The sequence below is a fragment of the Moschus berezovskii genome, chromosome 23, assembly GCF_049115385.1.
Source record: "Moschus berezovskii isolate FMDL1 chromosome 23, NW_MosBer_1.0, whole genome shotgun sequence".
NCBI classification, from domain to species: Eukaryota; Metazoa; Chordata; class Mammalia; order Artiodactyla; family Moschidae; genus Moschus; species Moschus berezovskii.
Window position 1 is genome coordinate 58,879,811 of NC_142482.1, and position 17,795 is coordinate 58,897,605.

Sequence of the window (17,795 nt, forward strand, 5' to 3'; positions counted from 1 at the left end):
CTGTGGCCAGCCAAGCTTCTCTGTTCATGGGACTTTCCAAGCAAGAATACTGGAGTGGGTTGCCATTTCTTCCTCCAGAGGATCTTCCTGACCCAGGGATCAAACCCATGTTCCTGTGGCTCGTGCATTGGCAGGTGGACTCTTTACCACTGAGCCACCTGGGAAGCCCGTATCAGCCTATAGGTTTTTGTTATTTCACTTCTGTCTTCCTCCAAGTGGCTTTGTTCTTTTTATCGATAGTATTGAACATGCTGTTTACTAAAGACCATTTAACAATTCTTCAGAGGGTATAAATTATAAATGAAAAGGAGGATCCCAGATTAAATTTCAGGGTTTCTTAATTCAGATCTGGGACTTTTTCAGTTAGAACATGTAGGCTCCTACTAACACCTGCCTAAACATGAACGAAACTGTAACTGGAATGGGTGATCCCATAGGCTCTATATGCTGATACAATGTCATAACTTGCTGTGAGCTATCCGGGTAGAGTCAGAATCCTTTCAGAAAAATCCTTCAGCCTCTATCCTTCATTTTATATGGAACAGCACCTGTTAGCAACTAGCTAATACTTAAATTTTAGAGACAGTTACTGTGTGGTAAATGACTTGTTTGCATTAAATCTCATTTAATTCTTACCGCAAGAAGATGGACACTGTTAATGCTACAATTTATAATCAACAGTCCTCCTACACTACCCTTGCTAGCAACGGATTTTTTAAAGCGCACTGTTATTTTTGGCTGCGCCGGGTCTTCATCGCTGCATGCGACTTCCTGGTTGCAGTGAGCAGGAGCCTCTCTAGTTGTCGTGCGTGGGCTCCTTACTGCGGTGGCATCTCTTGCGGCGCACAGGCTCCAGGCATGTGGGCTCAGTAGTTAGGGCTCCTGGGCTCTAGAGCACAGGCTCAGTAGTTGGGGCGCATGGGCTTAGTCGCTCTGGGGCAGGTGGGACCTTCCCACACCAGGGATCGAGCTCGTGTCCCTTGCAGGCAGGTTCTTACCCACTGTACCAGCAGGGACGTCCTAGCAATCGTCCTCAGATATGACTATGATGGTCCTGATGTGGACCATGGGACCCTCGGGTTACACGAGGGGCACGGCTTCCTGGAGCACTGACCTTCCTTGGCGGTAATTGAAGACTTTTCCCGCAAGTTCTTAACAGAAATTTACTATGAATGCAAAACTCACACGGATTTTGTCTTTTAAGCTAAAACAAGAGATCTGAAAAAACAGTTCTGTCTGGAGGTGGAGAGGAAGGCAGCTTCGGGCAGTGTTCTTCTGTCTCAGTGAAACCTCTTCTCTTTAAGGAGGACCATTTTTAAAGTCTTTATTGAATTTGTTACAATACTGCTTTTTTTTACCTTTTTGGCCCCGGAGGTATGTGGGATGTTAGCTCCTCTACCAGGGATTGAACCTTCACCGCCTGCACTGCAAGGTGAGGTCTTAACCTCTGGTCCACCAGGGAGGTCCCTCAGTGAATCCCTTTGGTAGAGGTTTGAGGAGCAAACCGAGGTCACAAAATACTGGGGTGGAGGGGTGGGAACAAGTCTTTAATGTCGCCATTTAGTTGTTTAATGTTTTTTAAGAGCCCCTTTCCCCCTCATACCCTATATATATGATCGGTATTTAAGCCAACTGGAATGGCAATTTTAGTTTCACAAATTTTATATATATATACACACACATTTGAACATGAAACTTTAGAACTGTCTTATAGAAGATTGGTTGAGAAAGACTCTGGGGAAAATTCTCATTCCTTCGCTCATCCCTTGCTCTGTCCTATGCACCACAGAGTCACAGACGCCGTTTAAAATGACCTACCCCACAAAAAAAGTAAACAAAGGTGAAATTAATTCCAATTTACTGTATTTCACCCAGTATATGCAGAGTATTATTATTCCACAAGTAATCAATATCCAAAATTACCAAGTTACTTTATATCCTTCTTTTCGTACTAAGTCTTGAAAATCTGGTGTGTATTTTACATTTGTGATCCACACTAGCACCAAGGCAAGGGCCCAGTGGTCACACGTGGAAAGTGCAGCACAGGAGCCACCAGGGCTTCACCTCCCCAGGGGCTTCATCTCACAGATGAGGAAACTGAGGCCCAGAAAGGCGAAGTGAGCCTCACAGTTAACAGGTCAGACTCCAGGTCCAAAGCTCTTCATTTAAAATGTGATTTTAATACTGTATACTACATGCCTATGTTTGGGTCATCATTTTTTAAAATTAATTTTTATTGGAGTTGCTTTATTTTTATTAATTTTTAGTCTAAGTTTTATACTTGCTTTATTTATTGATTTTTAGTCTAAGACTCTTGGGAAGTCTTCGTGTGTGTGTGTAGTTGATGTTCTTTTCTCTAAGTATGTGTCTAAAGTAAAACCAACCACTCATGATTAAAAAGACTTTCAGGAAAAGTTATCTTTCAAAGGACTAGTTTAACCATCAACCATCAAGCAGGCACCCTCATCCGGACCCATTAGTTTAACCTTCTTTAGTGTTAGTCCTTCAGTCATGCCCTACTCTTTGCGGCCCCGTGGACTGCAGCCCATCAAACTCTTCTGTCCCTGCGATTTTCCAGGCAAGGATACTGGAGTGGGTTGTCATTTCCTTCTCCAGGGAATTGTCCTGACCCAGGGATCGAACCCAGGTCTCCTGCACTGCAGCCAGATTCTTTACTGACTGAGCTATGAGAAAAGCTCTGAATCCTTCTTTAAGGAGAACGGAAAGACATGACCTTGACCAGCCTTCTGCTTCCTAAGCAGTCAACAGCTCACAGCAGGTTCCTGCAGCTCGCAGGACGTTCCCAATGAGAACGTAGGTGCACACCTCCCTCCAGAGGAGCAAAAGTTATTGCAGGACAATGAACAGAATCCCCAACACAAAAAGTGGTGCACGGGTGCACACACAGAAAATCTGCCTTATGAGATTATGAAACAAGTGAAAAGCAAAGCTGTGTGGTAACTGACACCTTAAACCCATTCACTGCGTGTTTTAATAAATAAACTCTTGAGATGGAATTGTAACCTGGCCCCTTGGCCTCTGAAGGACCGGTTCTAACTTACTGATCTGCCGCACTTTTTGTCAGTTGCTTTATCAATTTTATATAAAGCCAGAAATCAAGTAGATGGCATAAAATGTGCCGTATCCATGGAAAAAACATGAGACTTCTTTGAGTATGAAATCTGAGGTGCATTTGGTCATCCTGATTAAACGACAGCATTTTGTTTAGCAACATCCAGGACTCGTGGGAGACACAGTTATTTTATTTATATTCTCTTTTTTAAAATTTATTTTATTGGAGGCACATTACCTTACATTAATATATTGGTTGGTTTTGCCATACACTGACACGAATCCGCCCCGGGTGTACATGTGTTCCCGTTCTTGAACCCCCCTCCCACCTCCCTCTTCCCCATATCCTCCCTCCAGGTCATCCCTGTGCACCAGCCCCAAGCATCCTGTATCATACAGTTATTTTAATGATTGATGGCTGTTAATTATTTGCCCTCACATGTACTTTCTTTGTGCTTCAGTCCTTTTTCCTCAAGCCTTCCTGAGACCCCTTTTTTCCTAAAAATACATTTTTCATATCTCCCTTTGTTAAGAGTAATCCACTTATGCTATGGTTTTTAAAATAACAGAATTGTAAAGAAGAAATCTGATGACCATCTCGTGTGATGAGGAATTCTCCCGTGAAGCAAGGTGGCCTACCCTATTCCAGCGTCCCCTCCCCACCCCAGCCAGCCTGGACCACGCTCGCGCGTTGTGGGGTGAGGGGCAGGCTCCCCACGTTGCTGCTGATGCTATCATTCAGTGAAAGAAACCAGGCTGGGCAAGACCAAGCGCCTCCTGACATTCATGCCCACCCTTGGGGCTAGAGTATGCCCTGTGGGTCACTGTGGGAGGTCATCAGCTTCTCAAAGCAGCGGAGGTCATGTTCAAGTTTAGGACCTTCCCTTGAGGAGGAGGTCAAGACCAGGGAGTAGGAAGTGGTGCTAACACCCCGCCCCCAACACAAAAATACGTCTACATCTGGAACAATTCTCACAGGACACCACCAGAACCACCTCTTGTAATCAGTACATCTTCAAACTTCCAGTCTATACTTGGGAAGAGATGGCAACACATGTGCATATAAGCCTTGGCTTCTACCAGGTCTCCCGTTCTCCCATGTTACAGTGACCTGGGGTTTATTGCCCAAGCACTCTGGCTAACACTGCTGTCAAACGGTCTCACGTGGGCAAAGTCAAAGCAACAGTCCAGGTTAAGATGCACGTGTTCCCCTGGCTGGAGAGCTATGCTGATGTCAAGGTTCTGGGGACAGAAGGCTGCAGGGACGGCCCTGTCCTCGATGTCACTCAGGCCAGTCACCTTAAAGTGGGCGAGAACCAGTCACGGAAGAGAGGGCTGGAGCGCACGAATCAACCCACATCAACTCCTAGTCATCGTGGTGGGGAGGGGGAGAGGGATGCAACTGATGTCTCAGCCCCATCTTTAAGAAACACAGTATATCACTAAGTATTTATTGAGCATTTACGGTATTTTAGACACAATTCTAGGTGTGGGGACAAAACTGAACAAAGGTAAAACCCCTGCCCCCGTGTAGCTTATTCTAGTAAGAGGCTGGGAGGTGAGGGAAAGACACATGACATGTGTAAGAAAATTTCAAACACGTACGTACAGGCAGAGCGTGGACACACTGTGTGCTCGGCTCCAGGCCACAACACGAAGCGACTATTGCGGTAAAACAAGTTATGCGGATTTTTTGGTTTCCCAGTACATACAAAAGTGATGGTCACACTCAAGTGCAGTCTCTGTGCAGACATTATATCTAAAAAAGTTCATTTAAAAATCCTTCATGGCTAAAATGCTACCCATCACCCGAGCTGGTGAGGTGTAACCTTTTTGCTGGCAGAGGGTTTGAGAGACGGGGAACATTACCACAGCGTGACACAGGGGCACGAGTGAGCCGATGGCGCCGGGCAACGGCGGTCAGACGTGCTCCACACAGGGCTGCCACAGCCCTTCAATCAGTAATAAAAAGTTTCAGTATCTGCGAAGTGCAGTAACACGGGGACAGCCTGTCAGCGCAGCTTTAGAAAAACAATGCAAAGGTCACCAGGACTGCAGGGGCCTCAGCTGAGGGGGCAGGCCGCACGCCAGGGAGTGGTCAGGACAGGTCACTACGGAGGGGACGGCCAGGCTGGGCAGACCCGAGACTCAGGGCAGCTCAACACACACGTTCTGGAACTGCCTCCATCAGGGGAGCCGGAATCTCAGAACCAAAAGGCATGACAGGGGACACCGAGCTGGGCCAGCACCGGAAGGCACCGACCGTCCTCCTGAGGCCTTCCTCTTTGGCCCAGATGATTAAACAATTAAAGCCCGGGCCAAAAAAAAAGGTTACTTAAAAAGAACAAAAATACAGACACTTGTATGATACAGTATAAGTATGTGGCAGGCCCTGTGTTAAACACTTTACTAGACTTCGAAGCAAACAAACCCAGCTCTGCTCTCACAGGCACTGTGGGAGACAGGAGAGCGTAATGAGTCCCGGCCCGCCCGTCAGTATGCTGTCTCAGCTTCTGGTAACCTGCTGTTCTTCCTTCATCCACGCTGTCCTTTGGGCACTCAGGAAGGATGGAGAAGTCTGGAACAATCACAGGCACCCTCTTCACTTCACCCCGTGCCACTTTAGTCCAGGCTCTGAGGGAACCATGTTAGCACAAATACCACTACGACATCTGGTGAACGAACGATCCCTTACTGACACCTCCTCCACGCTGAGTTTTCCGTTTGTCTGAAAAGAAACCCCAAACAGCCCATCTTTTTACAGCTGGTTTCATCTAACCAGGGTCCAGCTAAAATCCACAGCACCGGGACATGTCTCTTAGACCTCGTTTCCTTTTTATTAGATGTTTGGCTCTTTCCCTCCCTGCCGTCTGAATTCCACTGACCACATCCTCCCGGCATCGTGGATCCTGCTCCTGTGAGCTCGTGTTTCCTGTAACCTGCCAACCACAGCGAGAAGCTTCGTGGGTTGAGGTTCAGCCTTTCTGGGGAGAGGCAAGGTACCTTCTAAGTGATTCCATCAACCTCTTTCCACAACACCGTGGAAACAATGAGGAGTCAGTGGCTGAGTTCACTTTCACTGGCCTGATCCAGCCCTGGCCAAGCTCCCCAGGCTCCCCTGAGCGTCCTTCACAGCAACCCCACGAAGCAGGCACTGTGCTGAGCTCCACGCACTGGTGGCATAAGACTGCTTCATGGGGTCAGGCTACCCGCTTCATCACCCTGAGACGCTCCCCCGGGGCCGTGTAGGACCCACGTAGCGTCCGACGTCAGCAAAGTGCCTCGGATCCTCAACTGCCTCTCTGGGGGACCCCCTTTCCCTGCCCCATTTAAACGCTGGCTGTCTGGAGGGCAGTGACGTCATCAGACACCACTCACCCCCCCATCGGTGGCTGGCCCGCACCCCAGCCCGTTGCAGACTCAGGCATGTCTCTCACGGACTCTCTAAAACCAGGCCTGTCCTAACACAGGACGGTCCTTCCAAAACGCTGGCCTGGGTCCCCTGGCCATCTAGCCTTCGATACCCTCCACTCCCCGAGGCAGTGACTCACACCCCCGCTGTACCGCAGACGCAAGCCACAAGGGCGACCTGCACCAGGACAGCTTTAACCGCCCGCCCCTGCCCGCCCCCCTCCAGCTGAGGCACGGGGGCCCAGGGGCCTGCTGCCCTGTCACCGACAAGTTCACGACCCCAGGAGAGGATGCGTAAAGGGTCAAATTTTACCCCGAGATGATGAGGCTGCTTGGCCTTGAAATTACTACGTGCTGATAAGAAATGCAGAAAGTGCTCAGAGAGCTGAAGGCAGCTGTGCTCACACAGATGACACCCTTGCTATTCTGGAAAAAAAGGAGAAAGGGTATCGTGTGGCTCCTCCAGGCGGTACGAGGGCCCCCTCCCAGCAGCTGCGGCCGCCAGCCGTCACAGCTGTCACAGGAAACAGAGTGACACAGAAAGTGAAGGGAAGCTGGAAACCAAAGTCACAGAGTCCACAAGTCTTCACTCTTCAAGTTCAAGCCCAGAGGTTCCACAGCGCTTCAGCTGGGACAAGGTCTCGGGAGAACACGGGTGCGGGAGAGCTATCTTCTCCCTTGGAAACCAGCTTAAATGGTTACAGATCCAACATCACAACCTCCCCTGGAACGCTGATAAATGCCCTCATGTCCAAGGCAACACAAACCCAAAGGATATGGAAGTTAAAAACTCCAACCAAAATGCAGGGAATGTAACGACCTAGTCTGATTCAAGAGACAGAACACAGAGCGCTCTTGTTTTATGACCACCAGTGGTTGAAAACCTTATCTATCTGACGCAGTCACAGGAAATCTTCACAGGAAATTATACAGCGAGGATCTGCTGTAGCTGCTGATTCAAGTGACCTTCACATCATCAAAAAGTAAGCGCCAGAAGTCCAAGTCAGGCCCTGAATACTGTATGTATATATACAACCAAACATTAGAAGATCGGTTAAGCTCTTGAAAGCAAAAGGGACTTTTAGAAATGTCAACCGTCAGAGCCCATGACACTCAAGATGCTCTTCGACTGAATTTTTTTAACCAGCTTCTAGAAGAACTTTCTCAGCTCTTGACTTTCTGAGCTGAGAGGTTAATGAAATCATAGCCACAAAATAGGATAGGCCTGCAACCAAGAAACTGCAAGCTGCTTGCAATGAATTCAACAGAAACTCACAAAAAGGACAGATCTTTTCCAACCACTCTTGGTACCAAACTACAAAACTCTCCAACCTTGAATCCACATCATCAAGGAGAAGCGAAAGTTGAAGACTACTTGACATCGGCCCCCGGACTCGCGTTTGATCAGATCCAGGCAGACAGTTGCGGCGGCCACCTCTTCACCCCAAGACCAGGCTCTGTGCTGCTGGCCGGGGAAGGGCCTGTCCCTGAACTGCTTCATCAAAGGAAAAATAAGGCCTCAGGCTGCAGAGGAGACCGCTTGACTCCGTGCTTCCATGAAACCACCCAGACCCCTCACAGTCAACTTTGAGAGAAGAAATGCCTGCATTTTTTTAAGGGATTAGAAAATCGACAACATAGGACAGAAAACCAGGTATGTCCAAGGTGGACAAAATGATGTCCCAGCCTTTGGGCCAAGAGACCCCAAAAGCTCATCCCTGCAAATGGAAAAGTCGTTGCACAACCAGTAATTCAGGGACACCAAACCCCTCAGGTGTGCAAATTCTATTGCAACTGGAGCCAGAAAGGGGCTCTGGCTAAGACTGGGCTGCTTCTTCCAGATCTCCTGGTGAGAGTCAAACAAGGGAAGTGGCATCAGACCCGTCCAGCAGGAAGGCTACCGGTGGTTCCCGCTCAGCCACAGCTACGGCCCAGAATCCAGGCGGGGAAAGGGCCACGTCTGCACGTTGTCAGAAAGGCGGCACTTCGAGCCAGAATTCCCCTGCAGGCCCCACCCGGGCGCACCACAAGCCACTTCCTCCTAGTAGCCTGGGATGAGGACTGGAGAGCCGGCCGACACTGGCTTTGCCCAGGGAAACTGATTCCAAACCCAGTGATTGCACTCGATTCAGTAGAGATGGCGCTGAGGAGCCTGACCACCTGGATTACGCACACCTGGCTGGGGAGGAGGCCCCAGGCCAGGCCAGAGCCAGAGGATCCTGAAGGTGACCCCCTTGAGGGGCACTGGATTGCTTAGCCACCTGTCTGGTTTCTCCTCCATTGTGTTCATTGTAGAATATTTCAGAGGGGACACAACTGTGTTTCGCTGAAATTATATTTCGTATTTGAACTTTTTTCAAGTAGGGAAGGGAGGCTATTATGAAGATAAAATTTAAGCTGTCTGCTTAAAATTTGAAGACCTCAGCTAACCCTGCCCCTCCCTCAATAACCCACCGATTCTCAAACAAGCAGGGGCAAGCACCAGTTAAGGGGAAACTAGGTTCATCTACACAAATTTTTTGATTCCAGGGCTAACATGGGCATTTCTCATGACACATCCTGTTGCTCCTATACTTAGAATCCAAAGGCTTCTCTCCACGTCCACTGCTACCATCCTATACCAAACCACCATCTCTCACGCGGGTCACAACCAGCCCCTGCCCCTTGCCTCCTGGTCAATTCTCCATGGGAGTCAGAGTGATCGCAATTCTTTAAAAACAAGTCAGATCACATCATTCCTCTGCTCAAAACCTGCCATGCGCCTGCCACCACCTGATCTAAGCTGCTACATCCCATCTCCCTGACCCAACCCTGCCCACCATGTGGTTACGACGCTCTAGCCTCTGGCATCTGGAACATTTCATTTCAGGCACACTCCTGCTTCAGGGCCTTTGCACTTGCTGTCTGCTTTGCTGGACCATCATTCTCCTCCAACAGGCACACGACTCACAGCCTTCAAGTATTTGCCCAAATATGGCCTCTGCTAAACATACATACCTCCACTGCGCCAGGCAGTGCTAATTCTTCCATGGAATTCACTAGGCTGATACACTGTTTTCACTGTTTTCCTTAGCTTGACGTCTTGTCTTCCTATGAAAATGCAAACTACCTGAAGGCAGTAACTTCTGGCTGCTTTCCGCAGCTGACCCTGCTCCTCCCTCAGTAACCCACGGATCCAAGCCAGTGCAAGCTTCAATTTAAGGAAAACTAGGATTATCCATGGAACTTGCCTTTCATTTACTGCTGTGTCTCCCACGCCTAAAACACCCAAACGTTGATGAATGAATGAATGAATAGGCCACATATTTGAACGTGAAGTAGCTTATGAACTGGGAGGTACTAGCTCAGAAAAGAGTCGTCAAGATGAAGAGTAAGTACACGATAAATAATTATCAGTACACATAGAATGAAGCTGCAATGAACGACGATTATCAACAGCCAACCGAACTCTCTGGATCGGTGAATCTCCCTTTCGTAGAAACTGTGGCCATATAGTCCAGTGATTCCAGGTGGATCTTTGGTACAAACAAAGCAAAAACAACTTGCCTAAGTTTGTCCAAAGTGCCTTGACACTCACACAAAGGGCGGGAATGCTCAATATGTTCAAATAATTACAATGCTTTAAAAGCAACACTGCAGAAGATAAAAATATACAAAAATAAAATTGTATAAACTTCATTAAAATAGTGGCTTAAATAAATCCTCTATCAATACTCTACAGAGCTAGGGAATGGACCTAGGCAATAGAGCTCAGAGCTGTTTACATAATTACATGAAAACATGAAAGCCGGTCCTCAGGGACACTGCAGTAAAAACCACTTGGTTAAAATCAATAACCCATCCTCCAGAGGCAGCTCAGTGCGCAGGCGCGAAACGTCACCAATGGGGAATTACTGTACATGATGCGGTTCTGGTTCTATTTGCCCCTTTTCATCTTGGCTGCCTTCTCCTTTCTTTTTTTCACATGTTTAGGAATTTTGTTTTTTCTTTTCTCTCTCTGGGCTTCCTTGACCATCTTTTTTCTTTCCTGTAAAACAAAAATTAAAAGTATGAGGATTTCCTGGCGGTCCAGTGGCTAACAACCTGCCATGCAAGGCCCAGGGGCGGGGGTCCCCCTCCTGGTTGGGGACGAAGGTTCCTCATGTGCCCCAGCGAGACAGCTTGTGGGATGTGTGTCGCCATTAAGATCCAACACTGCCAAATCAATTAGTGGTTTTTTTTAAAAAAAAACGTTTGGAAAAAAACAAAAGCAAAAAAATCTGCAAATTTCATTCATTCTGAGTAGTCACATTATTATTACAACTAAATTGTTAAATATATGTAAAAAGATAAAAAGTGAGTGTCACAGAAAAAAACTGAAAATGATTATGGCTTGGTGGTAGAACTGGGGGTGAAAACTGTCTTTACAATTTATTCACAGACATTTCAAGACTGTCAACACAGATGCCCATGGGGATATTATTAAATATATGCGACTACTTTTCATTATATAGTTCTTATTCTAACAGAAATAAATGCAGAAATGAGAGACAAAATACATATTTCCAGGAGACAAAGAGAGAACGTGTACTAGGGAGCTGGGGATGTCTCTTGGAAGTCTTGGAAGCCACACTCCCCAGGGTTTAAAGGATCAGGCTACGAACGGAGAGTAACAGTTACTCAGCGTCACGGCCCAGTGCATCAGTCGTGTCTTGTGTCTCCAGGCAGGAGTGGAAGAAACATCTGAGATTCTGAAGACGGGGAGCTGGGCTGCAAAGATGCCCCTGGAATGGTTCTTTGGTATTCCACCACAGGGGCCATTCCAGCATCGTTTGTACAAGTGCATGACAACCACTTTTAATCAATGTGCTGAAACTAGTGTGTTCTCTCCCTGGGCAGTGCCCAAGGGCTGCTAGAAGAATCTCTAGATGACGTTACCACCAAAGCAAAGTTCACACTTCAGGAACTAAAAACTGAAATTTCAGCTACTCTGATCCAGACATCTGAGCACACAGCCTCAAGGTACTGCATGGTTGTGTTGACAAACATGGGAACGTGCACTCTCAGCTAACCTTTCTATCAACTTCAAGGTCGGCAGGGGGCTTCCTGGAGCCAGCGTGATCCCCCTGCTCCTCAGAGTCTGTGTCAGAGCACTCCACGCTCCCTGCATCTTCTGAGTCAGAACCAGTCTCTTCCTGAACCTGGCTTTCCAGGAGTGCAGGGACCTTGAAAACATCACAGGACCATGTTATTCTCAATAAGCCAATTACCTACTGGCATTCAATGTGTTCATGACAGAATTCAGATTTCAGCCTCACAGACAGACTTTGAAAATGACATCTCGTACTGAAACATCAAAACAACGTTATCCACGCTTGGCAGGAAGCCTGAAGCAGCCATTCCAGGGTGGCTCGAGGACGCTCCCAACACAGGGAGCCACCCAGATCGATGCAGGACTGTTCCACCCCCGCAGCACATTCCGCAGGCTGCGCCGGGATTTGGAACACAGATAGGAGAAAAAAGTGAACATATCTGGATAACTTCACAGCTGTTGGCCTGCAAATTAAATTTCAGGTGGAACATCTGTTAATCCAAGAGGGAAGACAATCTTTAAACAAGAAACCGGTTCACTTTTTTCCCTGAAGGTTAGCACTTTTTAAAGCAGCAGGAAACGTTTTTTAAAGCATGAGGCTTTCTTTTCATAAGAAAAAAACAAAACAAAACAGATCTTTACACTGTGATGGTACAAAAAGGCTTCCTGGCCAGTGGTAACTGAATCTTCCTGCTCTGGAATTCAAAGCACAACTATCCTCGTCACACCTGCCACAAAAAAACCAGAAACGCAGAATCCGAGAATTCTCCTAGTCCAATTCTTCCCACAAAAAAGACAGTCAACTTTCAAAATGTAAACCACAAACCTTCAGATTAAGAACGTCCATTAAGAACATCAAAAGAAGTAAGAATCACCTTTATTACTGCTTAAAATTAGAATTAATGTCTGCTGTTTGAAAATGTTAAGACACAACAAAGCTGCTGTAAGGAAAAACACTATCGGAATCTGCAGCATGATGGCAGGACTCGTGAGCCTGGCCCTCAGCAGACTGCGCGCCAGGGCGAGGTCAGACCCCGCTGCTGTTTCAAGCTGGTTGTAGAAACATCTAGGAGCACGTGGTTACTGTTAACAGCTTCACTGGCGAAGACCGGATACACAAAGGATCGACGCCTCAGCTACAACAGACCGATTCAGGGGCAGAGTAAACAACAAACATGTGCCCACAGCTCAGGCTCACGGTTAAAAGCAACGAACACAACGCCCACAGTCTGTGAAAGCGTCTACACCAGTAACAGCACACTGTTGTTATTTCAACGCTAGTAATACTGGACACGCAATTTTATATCCTTTTGAGTTTTCATGTAAATGAACACATGTTCTTCATACCTTCTGAACGCCTGACAGATCTTTCTTCAGTCCCGTGACAGTTTGGTATAGAATCTTAAAACCAAAGAGACAAAGAAAAAAAGAATCAGCATAAAACTGAACACTGAAATACGCTGCAATATTAAGAAAGGATACTGTTGCCGGCTAAATGATACCTTGTGTGAGTATAAAAAGGTGTCCAAACTGTGTCTCATGGGACACAGTGTCTAGAGTGGGTGTGGTTCTCCTGCACAACCACAGCAGGTCTGCTCACCCCACCAGGGCCTCCACTCACCTGCGGCCTGGGGGCTTTTATGGATACACAGCTGTAACTAGTCAGTGACAGGCAGTCCTAACTCTGAATCTCAGCTAAGTGTAATGCTTTCTATTCCCCCAAAAAACTCCATTCCTTTTTCATTATCATGCAAAGCTGTATGTCTTCAATATTATTAGCATTTTTAATGTCATCAAACATTTGGGGGAAATTTATTCTCTCATTATATAATGACCCCTACAATAGGCTCAATTTTGTTTCTTGGCCTGCAAAGCCTTAAATATTTACTATCTTAAATATTTACTTAAAATTTTCTAGACCTTGAGACGTGTGTCAATGGATCTAGATAACCGTTTATAGCTTGGACTTCTATACATATCTTCCTTTCCTGCAGTTACAGCCTGTTGGACTCATTCATTTCCTTTTGTAAAGACCAGTGGATTGATGTCCTCCACAAGCAACGTGCACAGAGGGCGTGCTATGTGAAGGGAATGAGCCGTCTTACTAGTTCAAAGGACACTCAAGACTGCAGCTTCCCTGGTGAACTCGCTGAAGGCAAACCAAGCTACTCACGTTGTCCTGCTGGGTGTTCATGGCCATGTCCTCTTCCTTCAGTTTCATCATTAGATCCATATCCCTCTCGTAGTTTTTCACTTCATTCAAGGTTCTAGGAATGTAAGCTCGCTTGAACACCTAACAGATGCAGAAGAAAAGTGAAACAGAGACAATCACGTGCTCCTCACGTGCACCGAGCCTGCTCACGCCCTCAGTCACAGAGCAGGTCGTTGCCATCGTCACATGCCCGGTGCGGAGTCTCAGCCAGGCTGTCTGCATATCGGTGTGGCCCGTGCTGTGTGCTGGGCCACAGGAGTTTGTGGCTAACGATAAAACAAGGAATGATAGATGGTTACCCTTGGAGTTACACTTCTTTCCCCTCTGTATTCCAGAAAGTGGCATTTCTGAGTGGGAGAGAAAGGAGCTGCCGTGACTGCCTGGCTACGAATGACAGAGGAAGAGGTCTTCCATGGGAACATCGTCTGCCCTTCGCTACAGCTGGGAAGTATAGGGTGCCCTATACTCACCCATCACACCAAGAGCTCTGAGAATTATTTTTTCAAAAGAGTCTCTGATGGATCACCTTCGCAAAAAACATACTGACTCCCAACATCTTAAAAATAATCTTCCTTCTCACCAAACATAAATATACAAAATCTACAGCGTTGCGGGAATCAACATTTAGATCACTTAAAAATTCACATTAACAACAAAAACAGACTTGCAGATTTACGGTCTGAGAACAAACTTATGAATGCTGGGGGAAGGACGGGGAGAAGGGATAATTAGGGAGTGTGGGATGGACATGCACACACTGCTGTATTTGCAATGGGGTCACCAACAAGGACCTGGTGTAGAGCACAGGGATCTCTGCGCAGTGTGGCGGCCTGGACGGGAGGAGTTTGGGGGAGAGTGGATCCATGCACATGCACGGCTGGGTCCCTTTGCTATGCACCTGACACCATCACAGCCTTGTGTGTTAATCAACCACGCCCTAACACAAAATGAAAAGTTTAAAAAACAATTCACAGTAGCAAACTAAAACTGGCTTTTCCTTCTTGAAGCACATCCTCCAGTGGGTTCTGTAAAAATGTTCTCCAAGCAAGAGTAGGGCAAACGGGCTAGGAACGAAAGGATACAATGGGATGTAAGCTACACAACTGGGGTCAATTTACTCATGCAACACGTTACATCTCAAGGCGACACCATCACCGTTTAAAACCCTGCACACCTAATAAGATCAAGGTCACGCCCCAGCAATGTATTAAAAAAAGACCTCAAGACACAAGTGTTTCCAAGCTATAACAGATTACCAATCTTACCTCTTCATCCACATGATCTTGGCTGGACCTTTCTTCCTTGGTCCTTTGAGATGCTATTTCCATGGCCTTGGAAAGAAAACAAAAATCACCTTCCTTCACATTCAACCCACAGAACATACATCCATTACCCAGAAACCTGGCTTTACCGCTGGCATTTTACTACAGTTTGATCCCTCATCTGTGAAATCAGAAGGAAAAGGTCTCTGAAGTTGTCATGATGAACAAAAACGATGCTAAACCCTGAGTCCTCAGAAGTGACACAGAAATGCCACCACTACCGCTGTTTCCTATTCCTCCCAGCCTCAGCCCACCTGACCTTTGAGAGATACGCATCCATGTTCTCAGGTGTAATTGATGGATCCGTGACAAATTCAAAGAGCTCCCGCACAGTCATCACAGCAACGCCATGCTTCTGAAAGAAATCTGCCAGAGAAGGTGCTTGTGAGGGCTCTGCGAGGGAAGAGGTTGTTATTCCAACCTCGTCACAGACAGATCAAGTTCACCATCACTGAGCCAAGGGTGTCAGCATCACCGAGTCAGACGACTCAGTGCCACGGTTCTCTATCAACAGCTGAGCAGAGCACAGAGCCACAGGTGCAAACAAGCCGGGGAGAAGCCCAGGCTCCACTCACCATTGACGTTGGCGCAGTCCTTTCTCAAGAACTCCAAGGCGTGTGGGTGGTCGTGCTCCACGGACTGAGAAACGTCGATGATGTACACACCTCCGCCATGGTAGCTGCGTGGGCCAGGGCACAGGGGCTGAGCCACGCTGCCACCACACTGCCGCAGGGGCCAGGCACAGGGGCTGAGGGCACACTGCTGCCTGACTGTATCTTGTTTAAAACTTTCTATTTTAAGAGCAACAGAATAATGTGACCAAAGTGGAGAAGGAGAAGAGCCACTGTGACTAACAAGAGACGAAAACTGAGAAAATCTCAAGTCCTTTCAACTCCACCAGTGACCAGAGCAGTCCTGTGACCGAGGCCACCAAACACGTCCTACCCTGTGACTGTGACCCAGTGGAAGCCAACTTCAAAACTGAGAATTTAGACGACTTCTTGGATCAGGGTTTAGTTCCTTTCCCTAAACGATCCGAGGGGACTCATGGAGGGTCACGCGGGCCACCCACTCACAGCATGTTGAATTCACTGAGGTCCGCGTGCACCAGCCTGGCATCCTGGTACATTCTCCTCACGCACTCGATCACTTGCAAGTACAATTCCCGAGCCTTGGACTCTGATAACTGGACATTTTTCAAGAGTGGCGCTGGCCTTGAACAAAATAAAGTGAACAACTCAGATAAGCAGACTCAAGTTTTTCTTGCTTTCTGCTACACTGTCACACATTCTTTTTTTCTACGGTTCATCACTGACCAGTTCAGTTCATTCTAGAGATACGGTTCTAAAGAGCTGTCCACAAACAGGTGTTTTGCCAGCATGAGACATTCCTCAAAAACAAGGTGAGCTCTGTTGCTCTGAAGCATTTTGAGACTTAAAAAGGTTAAACAAATTAAAAACCCTATGTACTAATAGAGTGGGAAAGACTTATTAAAAAATATTTCAAGACAAAAGGAACTATTTAAATGGGAAATATTCATATATTGGATGATTCAAAGCACTTAGAAATACAGTGTTGGATGTGTATTTACTAGCTCTCCCGTGCACTCACATGTCGTCTTTGCCGATGAAACCCATGATGAGAACGTGACTTCGCAGCAGGATGGGTTCTGGGCACGGAATCTCTGCTGTGTTTAGCCTGTGATATGAAAGCAGACGAAAAGGACAAATGAGAAGTTGAAACAAATGATCTAAAGCATCTACTCTGAAACAACTGACAGTGCATTAACTTGCAGTGTACAAGACGGACATGGCTACGAGCAAACAGCACCCAAGCCTCTCGATTTATTACTTCATTTCATAAACTCTAAGACGCCTAGGACTTTAAGTGGCACCGTTACACGTCACCAAGAATGGCAAAGCACTGGCAACTGAACTAGGTTCCACAGGCTCTAACACCCAGTTCAAAGCCAGAGGTGTTAAAACTATGAAGACATAGGTCCCTTCAGTTCAGTTCAGTCGCTCAGTCATGTCCGACTCTTTGCGACCCCATGAATCACAGCACGCAAGGCCTCCCTGTCCACCACCAACTCCCGGAGTTCACTCAAACTCATGTCCATCGAGTCGGTGATGCCATCCAGCCATCTCATTCTCTGTCGTCCCCGTCTCCTCCCACCCCCAATTCTTTCTAGCATCAGACTCTTTTCCAGTGAGTCAATGCTTTGCATGAGGTGGCCAAAGTATTGGAGTTTAAGCTTCAGCATCAGTCCTTCCAATGAATACCCAGGATTGATCTCCTTTAGAATGGACTGGTTGGATCTCCTTGCAGTCCAAGGGACTCTCAAGAGTCTTCTCCAACACCACAGTTCAAAAGCATCAATTCTTCGGCGATCAGCTTTCTTCACAGTCCAACTCTCACATTCATACATGACCCCTGGAAAAACCATAGCCTTGACTAGACGGACCTTTGTTGGCAAAGTAATGTCTCTGCTTTTTAATATGCTATCTAGGTTGGTCATAACTTTCCTTCCAAGGAGTAAGCGTCTGTTAATTTCATGGCTGCAATCAGCATCTGCAGTGATTTTGGAGCCCAAAAAAATAAAGTCTGACACTGTTTCCACTGTTTCCCCATCTATTTCCCATGAAGTGATGGGACCAGATGCCATGATCTTTGTTTTCTGAATATTGAGCTTCAAGCCAAACTTTTC

General features: G+C 46.9%; 1 protein-coding gene across 2 annotated transcripts in view; it reads right to left on the bottom strand.

Annotated features, from left to right (window-relative positions):
- Positions 1 to 3,060: 3,060 nt before the first annotated feature.
- RIOK1 (RIO kinase 1) overlaps positions 3,061 to 17,795 on the bottom strand; it is a 32,295-nt gene continuing 17,560 nt past the window's right edge. The window contains exons 9-17 of one of the 2 annotated variants that reach the window (XM_088831169.1): positions 16,700 to 16,786; positions 16,165 to 16,302; positions 15,664 to 15,767; positions 15,348 to 15,454; positions 15,032 to 15,097; positions 13,728 to 13,847; positions 12,902 to 12,955; positions 11,535 to 11,687; positions 3,061 to 10,510 (exon numbers count right to left, since the gene is read on the bottom strand). In XM_088831169.1, the coding sequence (XP_088687295.1) occupies positions 10,400 to 10,510; positions 11,535 to 11,687; positions 12,902 to 12,955; positions 13,728 to 13,847; positions 15,032 to 15,097; positions 15,348 to 15,454; positions 15,664 to 15,767; positions 16,165 to 16,302; positions 16,700 to 16,786 (940 nt within the window). In that variant the 3' untranslated portion in view covers positions 3,061 to 10,399. The remainder of the gene's footprint in view (positions 10,511 to 11,534; positions 11,688 to 12,901; positions 12,956 to 13,727; positions 13,848 to 15,031; positions 15,098 to 15,347; positions 15,455 to 15,663; positions 15,768 to 16,164; positions 16,303 to 16,699; positions 16,787 to 17,795) is intronic. The other variant, XM_088831170.1, reaches the window with a different exon arrangement.